Source organism: Alligator sinensis, unplaced genomic scaffold (genome assembly GCF_000455745.1).
Source record: "Alligator sinensis unplaced genomic scaffold, ASM45574v1 scaffold52_1, whole genome shotgun sequence".
NCBI lineage: Eukaryota > Metazoa > Chordata > Crocodylia > Alligatoridae > Alligator > Alligator sinensis.
In genome coordinates this window covers 1,592,744-1,617,738 of record NW_005842152.1, presented here as the reverse complement: position 1 = coordinate 1,617,738, position 24,995 = coordinate 1,592,744, and the positions used below count along the sequence as shown (strand labels likewise).

The window sequence follows — 24,995 nt, the reverse complement described above, 5'->3', positions numbered from 1 at the left end:
TCAATCTCCGCCTCGGGGGGGAAGAAGCAGGAAGAGCAGATGCCAGCAAGGAATCCGATGTATCAGGAGGAGGAGGAGGAAGAGGAAGAGAATACGGTAAAGGCAGCAGAGGGGGAAGAGCCTCCGGCTCCGGACAGTCCCGGACAGGATTTATTAGCTACCAAAGTCATCTCACAGACCCCAACTCCCTCCCCCAGTCCACATTCCTCCAAAACCTTTCTATTTCTACTAAGAGACATAAACGCTTGCGCATACATCAATTCCTCCCATTTACCATTCTGCCGGCAGAACAAAATCAATTGTAAGATAGTATTATAATTAACACTTCCCTCCGGAGGCCAATGTTCTTGATCATCTAGCTGATAGCGTGGCCATGCAGTTTCACAGAAGAATTTAGCTTTCTTCTTAGTCATAGGATCTCCACCAAACTCTGCCCAATGTCCCAATGCACAAGAGAGGGGGGTACATTTCCTAACCTTACTGTTAATAGTACCCATCTCAGGGCTGCCTTCCCGGTCCTGACCGTCCGACTTACCTGGGATCCAGGGATCTGTTCTTAGTCCTCGTCCTCACAGGGGAAAAATCACTGGTCTTGGACTCGGGCCAGACAGAATACTTACAGAGATAATCCCAGGCAGGCGTGCTGACGGTAGGCCTTATGCCCTTTCTACCCTCTCACCCAGGTGCCTGTTACTGGTACTTTCACTCTATGGCTTTGCACCGTTAGGCTACTGCCGCCTCAGCAATCCAGCTCCCCCTGAAACAAAAGTCTCACCGGGAAAAGAGATCCCGGGGCGCGCCTGACATTTGATAAGGAGGAGCTGTGTCTGGTCGTCAGCTAGTCCGGGCAAAGTTATCTAAGGCAGTCCCATCTGGGGTGCCAAAAACTGTTGAGCCCCAGCTCAAGTCTGGGATCATGCCCAGTATGCAAAAGCCAATAAAGATACCAGGGGTGAAAGTATAAAGATTTATTGCTAGCAATACAAGGTGCAAGCGGAATAATTTCACGTAACAAGCACACCGATTCTTAATTCTAAGCATCTTTTATACAGGAGTATTGGACCTTCATAAGCATTCTTGTTTGCTAATTGGTTATAAGGGAGTGATGCAAGGAGTTCTTTACTGAGCATGTCTCTATACCTGTGTTTTAGCTATGTATCTCATTTCCATACATGTATGTTTCATTAGCATACTTTCTCCCCACCTAGGGGTGTGAATCTTAATATTTAAATCAGCTCTTTGCCCTAGTCCACTGATCCTGCTTTTGTTTTCAAGCCTCCTTTATCTAAGACTGTCTCCTCCTTATCATTGCAGATGGGCATTAGTTACATAACAGAGACTTTTGCTTGGGCTATGTGTAGTGGTTTCTAGGTCAAACCTGACACCTCAACATGCATGAAGCAGCAGGAGGGAAAATAAATTCTTTCCAAGTCCAATGTGGCAACACACAACTCCTAGGAGCATGGGAAATACCCATAGTAGCATAGTAGGCATAGATACTCATGTCTGACCAATGCTTGTCCAACCTCTTATTGAACACCTCCAATGATGGGGATTCCACAACTTTCCTAGGCAATCCATTCCACTGCCTCACCATTTTAATAGTGAAGAAGTCTTTCCTGATATCCTATTTAAAGCTATTTGTCTGCAATTTCAAGCCAGTGGTCTATGTCCTGCTCTACGCAACAAGAGAGAAGAGGTAGTTTCCTTCTTCTTTATGGAAGCCCTTCAAGTATCTTCTATCATGTCCTATCTTCAGTGCCTTTTCTACAAACTGAACATGCATAGCTCCTTCAACTCCTCCTCATATGAATAGCCATCCAAGCTGTTTGTCATTTTTGTCTTCTGCCTTCTCCACATGCTTTTAAAACATGGGACCCAAAACTGCATGCAGTACTCTAGAGAAGACCTAACTAGTGCCAAGTAGGGAATCACTATCACCTCCTGTACCTTGCACCTAATGCTTCTGTTGATGCATCCCAAAACTACATTCACCTTTTGTGCAGATGCATCACATTTATAGTGTCTGTGATCTACCAAGACTCCGAGATCCTTTTCCATAGTGCTACCATCTAGCCAGGTATCACCCATCTTGTATTTATGATTAATATTTCCAAGGCGTAGCATTTTGTGCTTGTCTGCACTGAACTTCATCCTGTTAGCTGTAGCCCAGTTTTTTAATCTATTGAGATCCTTCTGAACTGCCCTCCTGTACTTCAACATGTTTGCAGTCCTTCCCAGTTTCGTGGCATATGCAGGCTAGCTGGTTTTTGTTCTTCGAGTCCTCCTGCCTTTTTTTAAAATGAGGCACTACATGGGCCCTTTTCCAGTCCTCTGATACAACACCTGCCTCCCATAACTTCATAAATATCCTCATCATGGGCTCTGAGATATCCTCTGCCAGTTCCTTCAGTACCCTGGGATGAAGTTCATGCAGCCTGCTGACTGGAATTCATTCAGACCCGTCAAAAGCATTCTGACAGTCTGATTGTTATCTTTCCCCTCAGCCTGTCCTTTTCCTTATTTTAGTAATCCCTTATTGGGTGTCTTGCTGCAGCTTAATTTTTCTGTGATGATTGAGAAGTAGCTGTTGAATTGTTCTGCCTTCTTTGCATTTTCTGTTAAGAGTTTCCCCTGGTAAACTAACAGTGGATCCACAACTTCCTTGGTCTTTCTTTTCTGGATAAAATACTTACAGAAGCTCTTCTTACTGTCTTATTGCCAGGTGCAGGTCATTCTTTATCTTGGTCTTCTTGATTATGTCCCTTGCTATTAGGTTCTTGCTATTTTCTGGTAAACTTGCTGGGTGACGTGCCCCTTTTTCATTGCCTGTATACTTTCCTTTTATATTTGAGATATTCTATAAGCCCGTTGTGCAGCCACTTTGGTCTTTTGCCATTCTTAGGGTGCACCTACATGTATCGCTATGGTGATTTTGTTACTGAGTCGTGATTTAGTACTGCCTTTTGGTCAGCAAAATGACCATGAGGTCAGCAAAATTAGGATGCTAGATTTCAAAAAGATGGATTTCAATTGACTCAAGAAGTTAACAGGAATGGTGCTGTGGGAAGACAAAGTGAAGGAAAAAGGTGGGCACTTCTAAAGGGCACAGTATTAGAAGTGCAACAAAAATAGTTCTAACATGATGGAAGCACAAGACTACAGCTAAGGCTGGAGACTTCAGCTGGGGCGTGCCAATTCTCCTGCTGGGGAAAAGCTGGAGGTTCCTGGCTAGAGCGTCTTGCCCCTCTGCTCAGAGTTAGACCAATCACCATATTTGGGGTCAGGAAGGATAGATTTGTCATCTCCTGAAGACTGCCTCATCCCTTCTTCTTCCTGACTTGGTGGCCTATAACAAATCCTTATCATTATATTTGTGCTGGATCTTTCACCTTTCATCTTCACCCAAATGCATTCTGCTCTGCTATCTTCTCCTTCCTGAACCAGGGAAAAAGTGTATGCACTCTTGACACACAAGGCCACACCACCATATTTTCTCCCAACCCTGTCCTTCCATAACACAGTGTCAGAACATAGTTCTTTTCAAAGGCTGTAGCTTCCAGCTCATCTTTCATAGTTTCATAGTTACAGGGTCGGAAGGGACCTAATAGATCTTCTAGCCCGCCCCCCCGCCAGGGCGGGAGAACAACCCAAAAAAAAACGTTATAGTTTCATAGTTTCATAGTTTTAGGGTTGGAAGGGACCTAATAGATCTTCTAGCCCGACCCCCCGCCAGGGCGGGAGAACAACAAAAAACCCTAAAAACAAAAACGGGACTCAAATGAGTCCAGCCAGGTAAGTATCCAGCCTCTTCTTAAAGATCCCCAGGGTAGGGGCCAGCACCACCTCCCTTGGAAGTTGGTTCCAGCTCCTAGCCGCCCTAACTGTGAAGTAGTTTTTTTGGATGTCCAATCTGTACCTCCTCTCCATCAACTTGTGCCCATTACTCCTTGTTATGCCAGCGGGGGCTAGGGGAAACAGCGTCTCCCGCAAACCCTTCTTGTTCCCCCTAGTGAGTTTATAGATGGTCACCAGGTCCCCCCTCTGGACCCTCTCCATGTTGTCCACATCCCTCCTGAAATGGGGCGCACAGAACTGGACACAATACTCCAGCTGCGGCCTGACCAGTGTCGCATAGAGGGGGAGGATCACCTCCCTGGCTCTACTCGAGATGCACCTGTGGATGCACGACAATGTCGGGTTAGCCCTGCCAACCATGACCTCGCATTGGCGGCCCATGTTCATCTTGGAGTCAATAATGACACCAAGATCCCTTTCCGCCTCCGTGCTCTCAAGTAGGGAGTTCCCCATCGTATAAGTGTGCTGCTGGTTCCTACTACCCAAGTGCAGCACCCTGCACTTGTCCGTATTGAAACACATCCTGTTCCTGTTTGCCCACCCCTGTAACCTATCCAGATCCTTCTGCGATCTCTCTCTCCCTGCTAGCGTGCTCACCTCCCCCCAACTTTTGGTGTCATCAGCGAATTTAAACAGGTTGCTTTCCACCCCAGCATCAAGATCGCTGATGAAGAAATTGAACAGCGCAGGCCCCAGGACCGAGCCCTGGGGGACTCCACTACCCACCTCCCCCCAAGTCGAGTATGATCCATCCACCACCACCCTCTGAGTGCGACCCTTCAGCCAGTCTTGTTTATTCCCCATACTTCTTGCATGTTTATACCTAGATTAACAAGTAAAATGTACTTCGTTTCCTTTTGCACCGGTCCATCCTGTCCTGTGGCTCTCTGGTCCTTCTCCAGAGTTGAGCTGCTTCTTTCAGTGCTTTCCCCTCTGGATTATTTTCTTTGTTTCTGGTGGGTTTTGATCATCATCTTCCATGAAACGAAGTTTAAAGCTCTTCTTATTAGGCCCAAGTTAAAGCTCTCATTATTAGGTTGGCCAGACAATACCCAAAAATGCTCTTTCCAGTTCTGGATAGATAGATCCTGTTTCTTGATAGAAGACCTGCCTCATTTGAAGTTGTAACGGGGCCAATTTCCCTGTGGCCCGTCCACCTGTTTCTGGGCTAACCGCTCACCTTCTCACCCGCCACATCTTATTGTTAATTAATTAATTGTTGTTAATTAAGTGGGAGGCTGCCCATTTCTTGCCCCGATGCCAGGGGGCGCTATCTGTGGCTCCGTACCTCCCCTACACTGCAGCCCATGCCTCGCAGATGGCATCCTCTGTTCTTACAGTCACCGGTCCCACTCTGGGCCCCAGAATCCTATTGTTTGAACCCCACCTGGATCCCTCCATTCAGGCGACCTAATCCGCCTTCATTCTAGGCTGCATAGCTCCCTGAGCTGCTTTCCCCTTATGGGTGTGGTCCCCCCGGGACCTTTGGCTCTACTGGCCCTGGCCCACCTCCAGGCCAGTCGGAACCCCAGGCCCTTAGCTCTGGGCATCCCTCATGGTGGGTCCCTGGCCCTTTGACCCTTCCGGTCCTGGCCCCAGCATTGACCAGTTGGGGGATGTCAAGACAGGTTTTTTTGAGTCTATGGCCCCACTCTCTCACTGGGGTCCACGTTCTGAACCCTACAAGGGGGTAACCCACCCAGTTGTAGGAGCTGGGGTTAAGGTGCCCCGACCTGCCTTTCACCAGGGTGGTAACTGGCCTGGCATTTCCTGGATGCTCCCACACCACTGAGAGCCCCACCAGGCCACCCATTCCTGGCAGGATGCAGTTTTAGGTCATGCCTAGGACCAGGAGCCTCCTGACCATCCCCTATAGTTTCTCCCTTACCTCCAGAGTGTTCCATTTGATGTTGCTGCACCTCCAGCCAGCAGCAAAATGCCCTGTTTATATAGGTGGCCAGAGCTCTAAAATGGCCGCTGCAATTAAGCACCTGCTGGGTGCTTGGCCCCAGGTCTTAAAGTGGCAGGCACAAACAGTGTCCTGCCACAGAAGTAAATCACTTACACAGAGCTGTGAATGCAAACCCTGTGAAGCAATCATCCCAGAGGGGAAAAGGAAAAAAAAAAGAAAAAGAAAACCGGGCCCAAGTCAAACATCCAGAGTCACCGGTTCTTAGAAAAGTCTATACAGTGCAGTTCCACTGCTGCACTGCTTCTGTCGCTGCAGCTTCAAGGCAAATGCTCTCTGTGTTCACTGCTCTTTGAAGTGCTTTGAAATAGTAAATACTTCCCCCAGGAATATTATGAGAACGCTTTTACCATTTTTGGAGTGCATCAAAAGGTATGTACATCTGTTTGCTTGCCCTTTGAAACACTTCAAAGAGATTACACTGGTAATCTCCTGGTAATTACCTTCCCAGGTAATTCTGCCCATTTTACAGATGAGAACCACAGTATTTCTCCTCAAAGGTTGATACTTTAATTTCCTCTTTGAGCAGGACACCCAATATACCATAGTTAGGGATCTCTGGAATTCATGCCAGAAGTGCGGGGTGTGACGGCTTCTTTAATCTTGGAGTTTCCCTTGTGCCTGCCTCCCCCCTGCCCCACTGATTGGCAGTGGGGCCCCGTTGCTTGCTGCCTGTGCCTGATGGATGGGAGGTAAAAAACGCTGCAGCTTTTGCCTCCCAGCATATCAGGTGTTGGCAGCAAGTGGCGTGGGGGAAACTAGACCCTACATAAACCAACACTGAGTTCAGAAATATGGTTTCAATCTTCTCTAGTCCATTATCATGTTTGTTGTTATAATAGATCTATCTACAGTAGAAAGATTATACTTCTAAGTGCAGAACTAAGCTGACTTCAATATTTTTTTTCTCAGGAGTTAAAGATCCATGCTCACAGATTCCCTTGCAGGAATACTCTAATAATAAATGAATTAGTAGTCTTTCTGCAGGTGATCCATGAGATATCAATTTGCCTCATTCAGTCAAACAAAGCTAGCATGGTTCCTTATACTCTGATTTACAAATTGTAGAAAATAGCTGTTAATATTGTTAATCTTATATTCATAATAGTATCCTGACTGGGACCAGCAAATGAACATGGTGATGAATATGTTGGGTGATTGCAACTTGTTAACACATTACGCTGCATTAACTTTACTTATGTGTTGTGATACTTAATTGCAGAGGCACAAAATTAGTTGTGACCGTTCAACTGGCATTATTGATATGGTGATGGATCGATTTACAATTGAAAATGAAGGTACCTATACTGTACAGATCCAAGATGGAAAAGCCAAAAACCAGTCTTCATTAGTGCTTATTGGAGATGGTAAGCTCACTGAAACATTTGGCTTAGCTTATGAAAAAAAATGCACTTTAATTATCCTTTGAAAACTTCAGCAGCTCATTCATTATTTCATACTTCTCTACTCTAAATTTAGCATTCAAGGCTGTATTGGCTGAGGCTGAGTTCCAGAGAAAGGAATATCTCAGGAAACAAGGTAAAACAAGGAAGCTTGGTGATACACAGTCAAATTTTTCAGTTAGTGGAACACATTTGTAAAAGAGAAGTTTCCCAATTCTTATTGTCATCAGTAGGAGCTAAGAGGATTATGCATCTTGCTGGAGATATTGAACACTTTGCAAGATGGGAATCTTATTTCTGTGGGGTGTCTATATTATTCTGTGTTATCAGAGAATATAAATCATGATTTACATTTTTAGGGTTAAATGGTGCATTCTGTTGTGCCCCCAAGAAGACCCTAGGTAAAATAGGTAGCCTAATCAGAAGTTACATATTCTGTTCATTTCTGTTTGCTTTCTGATCACTCCTGCTTTAGGCTCTGATCCAGCAAAGCACTTCGGCATGTACTTAATTGTAAGGATGTGAGCTGTCCTCTTGGTCTAATTGATCAATGTCATAGACTCCTATGACATTGGTTGATAGCGTAGTGTCAGAGAGAGATCTCTTTCCCAGATGCAAGTTTCTAGATTTTGGACACTGGGGTATGTAATTGTAGGGCTCACCAAAACAAGGTTGTATTTGTCTGTTAAGCACATACATAACTGTACTAATATGACCAGTCTTATTGGGCCTGTGCTGGTTGATAAGTTATTCATGGACACACATATCTTCAGGATGGATCCTTATGGGGGAACAGGAATGGTTATGTTTCTATTTGATTCTATCTGATTATATTATATAACAATTCTATTTAAATACTTCTCATTTAATTCTATTTGGAAAAAAAATAGTGGTTGTCCAGGATTTTTTTCTTGAAACATAAAATAAGCATTTTGTTTTTTCTCCAATTCTCTTTTCATTAAATTCATCCTTTAACTTTTTTTGGTAACACTCTCTTTTTCCAATGATTAGTTGGCAACTAAGTAAGATCAGATGTAATCCTTCCAGTTGTCTCAATAAACTGTTTTGCATTCAGGAATGATACATGTCCTAAATTGCAAAGTGAGATGTGTCCCCCAATTTTTATTTTTTATACTTCAGTGCAATAGATATCTGGTGTCAATAAGATGAATGCTTATTGCAAAGTTTCCCCTCCAGGGAGCTCATAGTTCATGAAAGATTATTACCTGTCATCATTCTGATCTAAGATGCTAGAACATGCTCATCTTTCTTTTTCTTCTTCATATTATATTTTTCCTAAGTGAGAAATGTTCCCTGATTCCATAACATGTTTTAAGTTCATTTTGTTTCCTAGGTCCTCATTTTCATGAATACTTGTCCTGGGAAGTTACTGAAGAATGTGAAGTTTTACTTATTTGTAAGGTGAGAAAACATTTAGAAATTCAGGCAGTTTATACATTCTCGAAATAACAGATTAAAGATTATTCTTTTAAATATTACTTATTTTTAGTAATGATCCAATTTATATACAAGAATTTGGGGAAACATGACATTTGCTGTAAATTAAAATTGAGCCTACTTGCAAATTTGGGTCAAATAGTTTGGACAGGGAAAATGGGAACATTTTTAAATATTCAAAAATACAAAGTTTCTAAAAGGAAATGTTTCATTTTAGTCTCTTCAAAATGGAATTTTGCACTATTTTATTTCAAACCAAGTTTTTCACTTAGAAAAAAATAGAAAACAGAGAAAAGGAGTAAATAATCCAAAATGAAAGAAAACGTTTTGTTCTGGATCAAATATTTCAGAAATAAATGTTTCTTTAAAAAAGTCAGAGCCAGAAAGAAGTCATTTCCTTTCAGCCTCTACCATCCCCAAATTATTATTTCGTTTTTTACGGGTTTTCTAATTTTTTTTCAGTCTGCCACCAAAAGTCATTATTTGCGTAGGGGTTAATCCAAACATACACTAAAAAAATGTGTATGGATTTAAGTTAGAAAACAGGTTTTATAATTTTAATATTTTTTTAAAAAGATCTTAGGGGTCAGCATGCCAGCCTGGGGCTGTCTTGACCCAACTCAGCATTGTGCAGAGGGGCTGGATAGGGCATGAGGGTTCTCCAGTGCAGGGCTAGCCAGCAGGCAGTCCCTGCACTGAAGCACCCTTGTGCCCCAGCTGGCCCAGTCAGCATCTACACATGTGCTGCTGGGGAGTAAAAAACTCTGCAGCAGGATAGTACCTGTATTTACAAGTTTATTAGTTTACAACAGCCTAATAACCCTGCATGTGTAGATGCCAAGATGTTTACTGCAGAGCTAATTAGTCCACTCTGCAGTAAACATCTCATGTAGACATGCCAACTGGGTTTTTAATTAGAGCAGATTTAATAATTCATTAAGAGTAGTTTAACTTACTGTACAGTCCTTTTTATGTTCACAAATTATCTGTGAATCTTATAAGTGTGCTGCTGGTTACTACTGCCCAAGTGCAGCACCCTGCACTTGTCAGTATTGAAACGCATCCTGTTTTTGTTAGCCCACCCCTGCAACCTATCCAGGTCATTCTGCAGTCTTTCCCTCCCTACTAGTGTGCCCACCTCACCCCAAATTTTGGTATCATCAGCAAATTTGAACAGGTTGCTTTTCACCCTGTTGTCCAAATCACTGATAAAGAAATTGAACAGTGTGGCCCAAGGACCGAGCCCTGAGGGACTCCGCTGCCCATTTCCCCACAGGTCGAATATGACCCGTCCACCACCACCCTCTGAGTACGACCCTTCAGCCAGTTTCAACTAGTGCCAATAGATGCAGTAAATTAGGGTATAAATATGGCATTGGTTCTGTTTGTATGAGAGAAATAAATAGTAAAAGGGAGTAAAAGGTATCCATGTTCTATGTTTTATAATCAGTTATTTGGAAAAATAATTTCCTTTAATTTGTTTCTTAAGCTCTGAATTCAGGTTTCCTTGATGCCCTCATATAGATCCATGAAATGTACCAGGACTGAATGGTTGATGGCATTATGGAAGTGCAGATATGCTGAAGCCCTGCATTCCTTTATAACACCTTATTTTGCTTATATTATACTTGTGTGCCTTGGTTTAGTATGAGTGCAAGGAAGGGAAGACAGCTGTAGAACACTGACAGTGCTTTTTCTGAGTGATCTGTTCAACAAAAATGGATAGAAATATATTGGCAGCTCCTGTGAAGACAGCTGAGCTGCTGCTGCTTCCAGTCACTCTCCTTCTAGCTACTTCTTTGAAATAGTACTTTCGATTCACTCATCCAGCAATATTTTAAATGCCATTTGATACACAACTATATTTCACATACACTGCAATACCAGAAGTCCAATTTCCATCTCTCTGCCTATTGAACTGATGAGCTGCCATCTCTTCTTCCAGGCAGCTGCCTTCAGGCAGCTTTTCTTCATTCACATCTGTGTCACATGCTTTCCTATCAAAAGACACGGCAGCTCACGGCATTCCCTCCTAGCTTCATGCTTTTTTTGGTCTCAGTGATCAAAGGTAACCATTTTCTAAGTGGATGAGTAGATTTGTACATTTCCAGAGAGCCTTCCAGCACAGGCCCCAGATTCTATACTGCCTCTCTTAGGAGGCATAGAAAGAAGTCACAGTCCTTGGGGACAGGGAAAATTCTGGATCTCCAATTTCAAAGTGGTATTGGGATTTGCTCTAATTTTACTGTACCTACAGTTTTCCACTCCTAATCCCCAGCCATTCTCCCTTCAATTCAAAAGTAGCCCCTTCACCTCTGGCTGCTTCTTCAGCGTATCCCTAGCACAATGATGTATGCACCTGTATGTATGTAGCCACAGTGTAATTTCTGCCAGAGGTGTAACAATGTGGACGAGCACCTGGGACAGCTGCAACATGGGGCGGGGAGCGGAGGGTGACTTCCAGCTGCTGCCGCTGTGTCATCAGTGTGATTATGTGGCTGTGGTTGCAGTGATTTTTTTCATCCTTTCCCCTCCCATTCCAAGTTGGCACCTGGAGCATCTGGGTTGCCCTACCCTATTTACACTATTGATTTCTGCTGGGGAAATTATTTTGGTGGCATTTTTCTAATGTCTCTTGCTACTACCAAAGCAGTATGAATGTTCCTTAATAATTTTCTGGGCCCTAAGGAATGTACTCTGCCTGTTAAACAAAGGATAGAAGTTAGGACTCATGAGCTATGGGCATATACATGGTTTATTGCCCTTTTGGAATGAGAAATGTTCCACAGAACTCAGACTGCATTTTTTATAATAAAAAACTCAGCTAGCACAATTTGATTGTAATTGTACTGTCATTTACTTTATCTGGCCTATGCTATAGAATAAAATGTATATTTTTGTATTGGAATAAGAGTAGAAATGAATAAACTGTGATGTCTTTTGTCAGAATATAAAAATACATGCATGTATTTTCTCTTGTGCAGGTTGCAAATACAAAGAAGGAAACCGTTTTCAAATGGTACAAAGATGGTTCTGGGGTTGATGTCGAAAAGCTGCCTGACTTACAGAAAGAAGTGTGCCACCTAACTATTCCAAGGGTACGGTATAACCTGAGCAATGACAGTTTCTGTGTAACATTTTATAGTTTCACCAGGTAGAGTTCCAAAACAACTGTCCTGATTTCTATGGACCGTTTTAAGGAAAGCTACATTTGCTACCCTCCAGTTAGTTGGCATAATAGCTAATATCAGTAAGAGATTGCCTATTTTTGTTACGAGACCTGCCTCTTCATGCTCAAGTTCCTTCAGAACCCTTTGATGAATACAATCTGATCCTGATATCTTGTCGCTCCTTAATTTTTCAACTTGTTCAAGCACTTAATTTTTGACAGTCTCTCATCTTTATTGCCTAAAATGACTAGGCTTGAATCAGAAATGTCCCCAGTACTCATTATAGTGAAGACTGGGGAAAGAAAGTATGTTAGTTTCTGTCTATTGACCTTGTCTTCCTTTATAGCTTCCTTTGTACCCTATCAGTCCAGATGATCCACAGATTCGCTTGCAGGTTTCCTGCTCTAGATGTAAAGAATTATTTTAGTATTTTTTTGTTTTTATTTGTTCTTCATATTCCCTGTTAGCTCCCCTACTTCACATTTCACAATTTACTTGCATTGGTTTATGCATGCTTGTTGGATTCACTTGCATTAGGTTTATATTTTCTCAAGGATGCTTGTTTGACTTGATTACCCTCTTGTCTTGTACCTTGGCATTTAACTAGTCTCTCTTTTTCTGTATCTGCTTTTGCTTAGGAATTTATATAAAACTATACTTCTATTCAATAACTTTTATGCTGACATTAAACATTTTAATTTCTTCACATTGACTGACTTCCTAATCTTTAAAAATGGTCTCCCCTTTTAAAGCATAGTGTCTCTATTTTTGATTTTGGTATATAAGCCCTCTAAGGATATTAAGTGTATTTTAATGTGGTCAGTATTACTCAGTTATTGTTCAACTGCAGTTACTGTTTGAACCAAATCCAGTGTGTTAATATTCTTGACTTATTCTCATTAACTCTTAATATTTATTTTAGCCATTCTGAGAAGTAGTCATTATATCCTAAGAGAAAATTCTCTAACTCTGATCACAATAATTTGTCCCAATAATGTACAAGTGGGTGCTCAAAGTGACCTGTTAATTAAGGTCTTATGAGACTTAACAAGTTCTTGGACCTTACTAATTTCTACTTCTTTACATTCCTCAGGGCATATATGTCTTTATATATGGAATAGTAGGGAAAAGCAACCTGTCTATAGGAAGCCAAAATAAACTTATAGTATATTATAGTCTTCTGATATATTATATGTGAATACAAAAGATATTAATGGAGCATGCCTAAGCTCCAGTTTCCTCTTAGGAGAGGCCACTGTAGTCAGAGCACAATTCAAACTAAGATCCCTGATATAGAAAATGGTCTACAAGTTGCTTAAATCTTCTGCTCTCATTTAATTAAGTGTGTCATATTTTATTTCTAGCTGACCAACAAGGATCAAGGTATATATAAGGCAACATTATCAGACGACAGAGGTCATGATGTGTCTACTCTTGATGTATCAGGAAAAGGTAAGCTCAGTTTATGATGTTAAAGTAATGCATGCTTAACTGTGCTTCTAAAGGTAGATGAACATCTTCACTGAAAACAGATAAAATGGGAAATGATCAAATGAACATAGGACTAAAAGGGGCCTCCTTGGCTATCCAGCCCAATCCCCTGCAACCACATGTAGTCATTAACTGAAGAAATCCCCCAAATTGCCACTGAAAGCCTTCTCCAACAGCTACAAGGAACAATATCTGAAACACCAATGACTCTCTATATAATCACCTCCATAAAAGTAGGGGGAGCTGGGGTTACTACCAATACCCTGCCAGTGCAGTAATAGGGAAGTAGGAAGTTAATACGTGCTCAGAACACCACAGGAAAGGGGCACTGCCCCATGCTATAGATAAGTGATTCTCAACCAGGGTACCAGGGCACCCTGGGGTGCTGCAAGGTGTGAGGAGATAAGCAAGTGTGAGGAAATAAGTTCAGGCTCAAGCTTCTCTTAGCCTCGCTGCTCACCCAATGCCTGCCCCCCTCTGCAAGAATGCAAGCACTGTAATAAATGACTCAGTTTTTTTAAATGGGGTGCCACTCAATTCACAAAAGTTAGAAGGATGGGTGTATTGAGTCATACAAGGGCTGCTTTGAATCAAACAAGGGGTGTGTCAAGTCTTAAAAGTTTGAGAACCATTGCTATGAAGGAAGGCAAAAACTGCCACAGCCCATGGCAATCTGACTTACAGGAGAAAATGTTTCCTGATCCCAAATTTGGCAGTTGGTCTGACCCTGATTGAAGACCTAGACCCTATAGCCAGGAAACTCTAGGTGCATCCACACATTCATTAATGTGCTTTAGGTAATGTGAACTAAATCTAGTACCTCCCTCGTGAGCTATTAAAAAAAAAGCCTGTTTTAATGTGCATTAGCTAAAGAGAACTTTTTTTTGTTACACATTAGTGTGCATTAAAAGAAGCTAATGCACATTAAAGTGTACATGTCTATGAGACCTGTGGGTTCTCTAAGTACCAGCAGTTCTTTTAGTTGGCACAAGAAATATTCAGATCAAGATAAAATAGTAGAAGGCATTTTCCCATCTAATCATTCTTGATAGTTCTTTGAAGTCAGAATCTTCTAAGCAGTTCAGTAACTTTTCTTTATGTGGCTGCTTCTTCAGATTATGGAGTCTCTCTCCTGTACAACCAGTTTCCTTCTTCCTTTGCTGGCTTGATAGTGAAGCTTAGTTGTCTACTATTAGAACATGTTCCCGTGTCCTGTTTAAGCTGCTTTTGGTTACCTGAAATAACTCTAAATGAGCCAGATGAGGTGCTGGGAGCTGTCTATCTGTGGAGCATGGCAAATTAGCTTATCGTGAGGTCTGTGCTTCTGCAGCTAAGCTGCTCCTGGCACCCAAGCTAGGTTAAATGAGTTGTTTTATATATCTCTACACTAGACCACAGTGTAGATAAATGCTGGGAGTCTCGCATTATCTACTGCCTTCCCACAAGGATCTCGAGTTTTGTGATTTTTAAAACCTAGCATTACACACTATTTGTTTGGAAATTTTCCACTCTCCAAAATGCAGCCCCTGATGCATGCTTGCCAAGAAAACCCCTCAACAAACAAACAAGTTTCACATAAAATGTAACCATTATATTATCCCAACATACTCCCATTTGGAAAACAGCCATCAAGTTTTAATGCCCATCAAGTTTTAATCACTAGTCTGGAAGATATATGACACAGCCCGGAGAGTATGTGGCTGACTTCATGTACATTGATGCATTCAGTAGCGCTGCGATTTCATAACCTCAGGCAGAATTTGTAAACTGTATATACCCAGATTCCCCAAATTGTCATACATAACTATTGTAATTTCACTGTCTCTCTTGCCTAAGGATGTGGTGATATCCCAAATCAGTGTAATTAAACTAAACATAAAAAAGCCATATTTTGATCTAATTTTACATTTTGATGGTATTATGTTTCTTTTTTTTTTTTTCTTCTCAGTGTATGATGATATAATTCTGGCGCTGAGCAGAGTCAGTGGTAAGTAAATGCTGTCTCTGATTTTCATGTAATTTTTTGTATTAAAATCACTAGAGCTTGAGGAAGCCAATTGCTACTGTGGGAAATCTCTTGGCATCTTATTACAGGCATGTTGTTAAGTTTTTGAATAGGCATTTGACCTTGCTAATTGGCAGTATTAAAGGGGAACAAAGTATTATTCCACCTCAGTTGTTTGGTTCAGACACTGTAAGTGTATTAACATTATATATTTCTTCACATTAACCTTCCATAAACAAGTCACTATTCATATATATAGATGGCCTAACTCTGATCCTCTGACTCTAGTGCAAAGTCAGGAGTCGCTCCATTGAAATGAACAGAGCTGCAAAAGTGCAGCTGGAATTGTGCCTACAATATGTCATTATATGATTAGTTATTACTTTTAAAAGTAATATTTCTGGTAATCATCTTAATAAATAGCAACAAAATAATAATATTGGGCCAGACACTCAATTGGTGTAAATTGGCATGTCCCCATTTGTATTACTGGTATTATACCATTTTATGGCAACTGAAGACCTTGCTTCCAAGGTCTCAACAATTTCTTGATTATTAATTTCAGTTTTTAGGTAACCTCCACATATTGAAAGAGCAACCATTAAGAGATCCCCAGCTGACCTTGTAGCAATCAGTACATTGTGTTTTTTAACCAGAATCTGTTGAATTTTGCACAGGTAAATCTGCTTCTCCACTGAAGATCCATTGTACTCCAGAAGGAATAAGACTCCAGTGTTCCCTGAAGTACTACATGGAGGAAATGAAAGTTAACTGGTATCAGAGGTTAGTGAGAGGACCTAACTGAGGATGGATCCTGGGAAAGAACTAAAGGATTTATGTTTATTTATAACTTTCCTGTGACAATCATATAATATTCTGTACAGATTAATTAATTAACCTCCCAGTATCTTTTAAGATAAGAAAGTGTTATTCCTATTTTATAAATAAAGAGTTGAGGTACAAAGGTAGTAAATTACTTACCCAGTGACTGCATCCAGATAAGTGTGGATGTTTGGTTCCCTGGGGACAAGTAGCAGTGGCACACCTTGCGCCGCAGCTACTTGTCCCCGGGGAATGCCCATGCTATGTGCATTGGCACACAGCAAGTTACCCCGGGGCTGGTAGCATAGGCTGGGGCCAGCCTTACCTGTGCTCCTGGGGGCCTTCTGGGGCTGCAGCAGCAGTGATCCTGCTGGGTGGAGTCTGGCTGACAGCTGCAGAGCAGCTCCAGGCGTCTCGGCTCCATTTTTCAGCGGTGTGCACTGCTTGCACACGTACTGCTCTGGGTTTTTTTTCTGCATTTTATTTTGCCCTCTGGATATCCAGGGGCCAAAAAAACCTGTGGAAAAAAGCCCAGAGCAGTGTATGCATGGGCAGCGAACCCTTGTAGTGTGGAGAACATCTAACTGTGCGGTATGCAGCACTGCAAAAGTGTTTGTGGCACCCGCACACCACACAGCCGTGCCCAGTGTCACATGGGAAGTCTATGGCAGAGTGAGGAACAGAATATCTACAGAGCTCCAGTCCTGTATTCTCTACCTGCAGAGCATTCGCCTTCGTCCATATTGTATATATGGCTCATAGTTTAGTAAGATGCTCAATAACAGTTATCTGATGGGCAGTTTATGTCTTGTTCTTCCCACTCATATTTACAGTGCAGAGCAAAGTGAAACAGCAATGCCTTGTTCTATTTTTTAAAATAAAAATGCTGTATAATAACAAAGCATAACACAAGTGGTTCACACAATCTTGTGAGCTCTAAAATAGTTCTACATTTTAAGTCTATTCCATCTTGGAGGAAAGGCAGCAAGAGGGCACAGCAGCCCCCCTGGCTCTCCAGGGACCTAGCAGACCTCCTGAGGCTAAAAAGAAAGGCCTACAAAGGATGGAGGATGGGAGTCACCTCCAAGGAGGATTATTCTGCACTGGTCCAGTCTTGTAGGGAGCAGACCAGGAAAGCCAAGGCTGCAACTGAACTCCAGCTAGCTTTGAGCATCAAGGACAATAAAAAGTCCTTTTTCAGGTATGTGGGGAGCCGGAGGAAAAGCAGGGGCAACATTGGACCCCTGCTGAACCAGATGGGGCAACTGACAACTGACGCCCAGGAAAAAGCCAACCTATTAAATAGGTACTTTGCGTCAGTCTTTCATCAGTCCCATGGGACGCCTTCAGATATGTGGGGAGCCGGAGGAAAAGCAGGGGCAACATTGGACCCCCGCTGAACCAGATGGGGCAACTGACAACTGACGCCCAGGAAAAAGCCAACCTATTAAATAGGTACTTTGCGTCGGTCTTTCATCAGTCCCATGGGACGCCCATGCCTGCTACAGGGCCGGGAAGTCTGGGTGAGGGTGATCCCCTGCCCTCCATTAATGCTGACTTTGTGAAGGAACATCTTGAGAAGCTGGATACCTTCAAGTCAGCCGGCCCTGACAATCTTCACCCCAGGGTACTCAAGGAGCTGGCGAGCATCATAGCCCAGCCCCTAGCACGGATCTTTGAAAACTCTTGGCGCTCTGGTGTAGTACCTGAAGACTGGAAGAAGGCCAATGTGGTGCCTATCTTCAAGAAAGGGAGGAAAGTGGATCCGGCTAACTATAGGCCCATCAGCCTGACTTCTATCCCGGGGAAGATCTTAGAAAAGTTTATTAAAGAGGCCATCCTTAATGGACTGGCCGACGCCAACATCTTAAGGGATAGCCAGCACGGGTTTGTTGCGGGTAGGTCTTGCTTGACCAATCTCATTTCCTTCTACGACCAGGTGACCTATCACCTGGACAAGGGAGAAGAGATTGATGTCATATATCTTGACTTCAAAAAAGCCTTCGATCTGGTGTCCCATGATCGCCTCTGGGAGAAACTGGCCAATTGTCCCCTTGGGTCCTCCACGGATAAATGCAAGGTTCTCCACCTTGGGGGGAAAAAAACCCACCGCATCCTTATAGGCTCAGCAGTGCTATGTTGGCTAGCACTATGGAAGAAAGAGACTTGGGGGTCATCATTGACCACGAGATGAACATGAGCCTGCAATGCGATGCGGCGGCTAGTAAAGTGACCAAAACGCTGGCTTGCATCCATAGATGCTTCTCAAGCAAATCCCGGGACGTCATTCTCCCCCTGTACTCGGCCTTAGTGAGGCCGCAGCTGGAGTACTGTGTCCAGTTTTGGGCTCCACAATTCAAAAAGGATGTGGAGAAGCTTGAGAGAGTCCAGAGAAGAGCCACGCGCATGATCAGAGGTCAGGGAAGCAGACCCTACGATGACAGGCTAAGAGCCCTGGGGCTCTTTAGCCTGAAAAAGCGCAGGCTCAGGGGTGATCTGATGGCCACCTACAAGTTTATCAGGGGTAACCACCAGCATCGGGGGGAACGTTTGTTCACCAGAGCGCCCCAAGGGATGACGAGGTCGAATGGTCACAAACTACTTCAAGATCGTTTCAGGCTGGACATAAGGAAGAATTTCTTTACTGTCCGAGCCCCCAAGGTCTGGAACAGCCTGCCACCGGAGGTGGTTCAAGCGCCTTCATTGAACACCTTCAAGAGCAAACTGGATGCTTATCTTGCTGGGATCCTATGACCCCAGCTGACTTCCTGCCCTTTGGGCGGGGGGCTGGACTTGATGATCTTCCGAGGTCCCTTCCAGCCCTGATGTCTATGAAATCTACATGATTCCCCTGCTTTTGAGAATTATCTGGTCTGGTCTCAAATTAGATGAAACTGGGTAATATCATATTTCTTGAATAATTCACAATGTTAAAACTACTATCAGAGTAACTTCGTATAGTTTCAGCAGCTTCTTCCATGTTTAAATTCAGGACTTATTTCTGTGTAGAACATAAAGTAAGGAGTTTCACAGACCTAGTAAATTTGTAGTAACCACCAATGAGAACAGGAAATACAGACTGACCTGGACATACGGGGAGGGTCTGGTTCACTATTCTATTAGTTCTGTTTTACACTGACATGAATTTCCATGAAGAGATACATGGATGGTGCAGAAGTAGCAATGGTCAGTTGAGGAGTCCAAGGAGAACATCTGTGAAGAATATGAAATAGTCTTCAAAACTTGAGCTTTGTATCAAATAAGTTCTGCCCTTTGAATAAGTGTGTCATTAATTTGACAGAGAAAGCAAAAAATGTATTTACCCTTGGCACCCAGTAAAGCTTCCTGAGCTTTCAAGGCAAATTACTTCAAGCTCTTATCCAGTTTGTATAAAAATAGATATAGTTAAGACAAAAAGCAAATCGGTATTCTCTTTTGAACAGAATTATTTTAAGCTAGAATTGTTATTATGAATCTAATCAAAGACTGAAAAAAATACTTTCTGTTTTGAATTAAGTTCTGAATAACCATTTTGAGAAGACAGAGAGGTTAGTCAGTCCCTGATTTTCTTATTGCCTTCAGCACAGCATGTAGCTTAGTATGCAAATGCCCAGTCAGTACTGAATCATCCACTATGCTGCATAGCAGGGAGCATAATACAAATCCTAAAACCAGTATGCAGTCACCCATTCATTGCACCATGTGGAACATAGCACAGTTTCCATCCAGGTATTTAATTTGGTCTAGTGAGATAGACTGACTTTTTTTGTAAAAGGAATAAGAGCTAAGGAAAAAATCCCTTTCTTATCCAAGTAGTTCTCTATAGGTCAGAGGCCAGATCCATTGTTTGTAAAAGCTATTTATTTGGCTAACTCTGTCTTCATAATGTTAAAACTTAGTTAAAGAAAAAAGAATCATGTTAAATTCAAGAGGTAAACTTGTTTAGTTAATTGGAGTCAAGGAGAATTTTCAGATATAATGATGTGGCGATACCATACAATCAGGGTGTTTTCTTAAAAAATATCACTTCTGGAGAGGAGGGGCATTTGCTTTAAAAGAACGGCACAATATAATCTCTGATATCTATATAGTTTCCTAGCACACATTTTTCTAGCAGTGTCTGTTGGTCACAGAGATTATTTGAGCAGTAGTGATTATTTGGAAGTCACATAAGAATTCAGAATTTTTTAGTTGTTTGAAAAAAATCTTGCATTATTTTAAAGTAGAAAATGACAATGTTTAGGCTAACTTTTAACTTGGGATCAAAACCAATATGTCTTTACACTTTTAACATCCTGCAAGTGTGAAAGGATTCATCTTAAAAAGATAATTTGTTTTGGAAAATTATGTATGAGACAGTTATCCTGCAACTGTAACTATAGCAAATAGAGTTAGGACATGTCTACATAGTACTCACGTGTAGAGATATGTTGAGCTAGTTGTGGACATGCTAATCCATTTATTGGAGATCCCATACCATGCAAGGCAGCACCTGACAGAGATTACTGGCTTAGCTATACATGCCTTAGCACTGGAATCAGAACTAGTATAGCTACATCAGTGTGGTACTGCACCTGAGCTAATAAGCCCTGCTTTTTAGAAGACCTCATTCCAGGTTCAAAGACCTTGGTAATATGTGCATCCCTAAGGGCATACAGGACCTGTTACATCCAGGACCACATGTTGAGCATGCCCTAATTGTAGTCACAGAGGTTTACAGAAATAAACATAAATACATAGATGGCATGTCTACATGTGATGCTACATCGCCGTAGCAATGCAGTATGGCGATGTAGTGTCTGTGGGCAACAACCGTGATGCCACCGCTATGTCGCCAGAGTAATGTGCTCCCTCATTACAGCACGTCACTACAGTGATGTAGGCCTAAAAATAACCGTGCACCGCTGGCAGTATGGGCTTTTACTGCGCTGTTATTTAGTACTTCCAAAAGGTAACAATGGCACCACAGGGGCACATGTAGACACACCCAGTAATAAGCAATTATAGATCTGACTGAATAATCTATAATAGTATCATCATATCTTCATATAATCATATGAATGGAGGTTTTCAAGACCCGGCTAGACAAAGCTTTGGCTGGCATGCTCTAGTTGGGGGTTGTCCTACTCTGAGCAAGGGGTTGGTCTAGATGACCTCCTGAGGTCTCTTCCAACTGTTAGATTCTATGATCTCCAGCCACTGTGTGACAGAGGATACTGGTCAAAATGGACTTATGGTTTGACCCATTAAATGGCAGTTCTTATGTTCTTATGTTCATGGTATCATCCCATATCTGTTGTCTTATGACAAAAAATAGATGGATTCCAATCTTTGCTTAGAAATGAATGCATCAACTTGATGTTCCGATACATGCAGAGGCATCACCAGCAGTCATGGATCTTTACAAACAAGTGAGGGGGAAGAGATATGGGGGGGGTACCAACATGGAGGCACCAAGAGGACATATTCCATGGTAAGGGATCTGGTAATAGAAGAAGAGAAAGAGAGCTGCAATCCAACATACTGCTTCTTAGAGACCCGTAGAAACACCAAGGCAAACCTCAGCCAAAACCATCAGATACTATTTCCAATAGTAGTTTTGCCTGCATAAGGATTAAAAACTGATCCTTTGGTGGCATAGATTCACCCTCCTGTGGAGAAAAACCTCATGAAGTCACTCTTACTATTTTAGTAATAACTTACTTCAAGTGCATTCATATAGGCAAGAGAAAAGGAATCCTATACATTGTGAAACAGCCATCGTTTGCTAACACCCCTGCCTCCCCAGCCCACATCAAGCAGGTTTATCATTAGGATTTATTTATTTATAAAATGGGCATGTAGCTGGGAAGTCCAGGTACATGTCTCCTTTTTTACATTTCTGAGTACCTGTGGAAGAAACACCTGGGAGTAGAGGGCTCCTGGCTCCCCAGCTGCTGCTTCCATGTGCATAGGGGGAGGAGGGGGGTTAGCTGGAGAGCAGGGAGCTTTTCACTCTCCAGATGTAAGTGTCCCCTCATGCTGGCAGCTAGCATTTGCCCAATGAGTTTTTGTTGAATTTTATGTCTCATTGTCAGAATTCTGCAACCTGCCTTTTACACATGACATGACAGGTCGTGGATTTGGGGAACGGGGCATAAAATTCCTCAGGATCCAGTTACACAACTGCCTTAACATCTTCCATTAGCCTGAGTTCATGTTCTGGAAACAAAATAGAGGAAGACCTTCCATTGTTTTAGTCTTAATATCTGAGTAGTTAGGGCACTTATCTGGAAAGTCAGAGATCTTGGGTTTGCCTGGCCCCACACACACTTATCCCCTCACCCTGAAAAGGGTTGAATATGCCTTTCACAGGCTTCCCAGAAAAGTACTCTCAACTCCACACAACAGAAAAATGGACAGAGGAAAGTTTCTGCATTACTGGGAGTGAGGAGGCCCAGGTAGAAACCAGGGCCTCTCTTCTTTCCAGAGCAGCATCCATCTCATTGAGCCATACACCATCTGACTTAATCCTTTTTCCGGAAACTCTCTTGGCTGCTGAGGGGGGAGCTTCAAAAGGAGCACAGAAGGTGGTGGATAATGCCCAACATGGAATGTGCTGGTTAGAGTGGTATGTTGCAGAGAGAGAGGTGCAAACTTGCTCTTAGGCAGAGGAGGTCTGGGTTTTCAGCGTCCAAGTGTATGCCCTAATCACTCAGCTATTGAGGCTAAAATATGGAAGGGTGAGTTCTCTGTCTGATTCTGAACCTTCTAAACATGGGTTTCTATCTGCCTACACTTTCAGGCTGGGGATGCTGGTATATGCCCACAACAGGTATGCACACATAACTGCATACATGGCCAGGCACTGCCTATCCTACTGCCCATGCTCAGCTTGCACACACAGTACATATGCACATGCTGCTGGGAAATAGAATTGCTACATGGATGTTAGTGCCAAAAATGTCATATAAATGGCAAAAAAACTACTTAGATGACCAGAAGAAAATACAATTCCATCACTTCTGTGTATGTGATGTTGGTGCATGAACACAGACCTTATTATATTATCTTTGATGCTTCAAAAATATGTTATATCCACATTGGGAGGGAACGAATCCACTGTGAAATTGCTCTCAGTGGTTGCAATTTATTTGTAATTTTATGAGCAATATGTCATCCTTTATAACCTTTATAGCTAGATATGCTATGGAGAATATGCATCAAAAACATTTTCAAACCTATTTCATTTTTCAAGGGAAGCTAAGATTTCTTCTAGTGAAAAGATGAGGATTGGAGGTAGTGAAGAGGTTGCCTGGATGCAGATATGTGAACCTACTGAAAAGGATAAAGGGAAATACACCTTTGAAATCTTCGATGGCAAAGAATCCCATAAGCGCATACTTGATCTATCTGGACAAGGTAGAATATTATATATATGGTAGTCATAATGCATGGTGGATTTTTATAAACTGCATTAACTGGAAGAATTATTGGAAAAATAGAAAGCTAGTGGTTAAATTCAGCCAAGCTGTAAAATTTTATTTATTCTTAAATTCATTTTCACTAGGTCTGTTCCATACATGTAGCTGTCGTTTCAGATTTCAGTATGGTGTAAGATTTTAAAAGGTTTTAAAAGAAAAGAATATTAACATAGGTATGAATGAAATTTCTATTTATTCACAGATAAATGCTACATTTAATTTTAAATAATGCACAACAATATTTCATTACAGCTTTTGATGATGCATATTCAGAATTCCAGAGACTCAAGTAAGTTCTATTTTTTTCTTTTACTTTGCAGTTTATATAGTGCCTAAATTACACAGGATAGCATTCTATCAGTAACTTGACATTAATGTGTTTTTTTTTCTTCCTCCCTACCTCTAACTTTAGGGCAGCTGCTTTTGCCGAGAAGAGTAAGTATACTGCACATTTTGTAAGAAATAATTTCCTTCCAATCTTCCTGGCTTTTAAGAGCAAATCTAGTGCCAAGGTCTTATGGTTCTTGTAATTCAATGACAGCATAACACACCCACTGCTACAGAATTTGATTTGATTTTTTAAAGTTCTGTTTGGGGTTGTCTTTAATTGCAAAAGAAACATGGCAAGTGTGAAATGGGTGTGTAAGCCTCTGCTGAGCTGCTTTCTTGCATCTACAAAATGAAAGCCTGAATCACTTGGCTCTTAAGATGTGAGAACTTTTTTCTTCATTACAGAGTGGTATTGACTTTGTGACATGATGATTAATTAAATTTAAAATGTAAAATTTAAATTATCTCACTACTGATCCTTTTAGCAAAATATTTATCTAACTGTTGTTGGAAGCAGTGGAACATATTTTTGCTAGGGACAAATGATCCATCTTGTTGCTTTCAAAGCCTGTACTGCTTTCATTATAAGCCCATAAATATGTACAATTTCTTCTGTCCTGCATAGAGAGAATGAATTATTTCCCCAGAGCTCAGATATTGCATCCCAAAAGTCTGCAACTGTGTTGAACTTCCCTTTTGACTTTCAATGCTAATGATAAAAATTGCATTAAGAATTAAAATTATAAACATGTTTATGAATAATAGTTGCTTGTTAACTGGTATAATGTTTGCATTTTCTTTCAATTCCTAGATCGTGGTAAAGTTATAGGAGGCTTGCCTGATGTGGTGACTATAATGGAAAAGAAGGTATGAATAACCTTTGTCATTGACACAAGTTGACTCTGATTTACCATGAAGTAGTGTAGCTTGAAGCTGAGAAAACATGGAAGGTAGCTTTTAAGAAACTAGAATATATTAACTGCAAAGGTTAACATTTTCAAAGCCAGCTGGACTATTTTTTAGAGA

The 24,995-nt window shown here is 41.7% G+C and overlaps 1 protein-coding gene across 4 annotated transcripts in view; it reads left to right on the top strand.

Annotated features, from left to right (window-relative positions):
* MYOM2 (myomesin 2) overlaps positions 1–24,995 on the top strand; it is a 155,277-nt gene that overhangs the window by 90,971 nt on the left and 39,311 nt on the right. For all 4 annotated transcript variants that reach the window (XM_025206341.1, XM_025206340.1, XM_025206342.1 and 1 more), the window contains 11 exons: positions 7,050–7,194; positions 7,307–7,366; positions 8,585–8,652; positions 11,673–11,786; positions 13,223–13,310; positions 15,298–15,336; positions 16,032–16,137; positions 23,414–23,577; positions 23,892–23,928; positions 24,052–24,074; positions 24,781–24,836. In XM_025206341.1, coding sequence (XP_025062126.1) covers positions 7,050–7,194; positions 7,307–7,366; positions 8,585–8,652; positions 11,673–11,786; positions 13,223–13,310; positions 15,298–15,336; positions 16,032–16,137; positions 23,414–23,577; positions 23,892–23,928; positions 24,052–24,074; positions 24,781–24,836 — 900 coding nt within the window. The remainder of the gene's footprint in view (positions 1–7,049; positions 7,195–7,306; positions 7,367–8,584; positions 8,653–11,672; positions 11,787–13,222; positions 13,311–15,297; positions 15,337–16,031; positions 16,138–23,413; positions 23,578–23,891; positions 23,929–24,051; positions 24,075–24,780; positions 24,837–24,995) is intronic.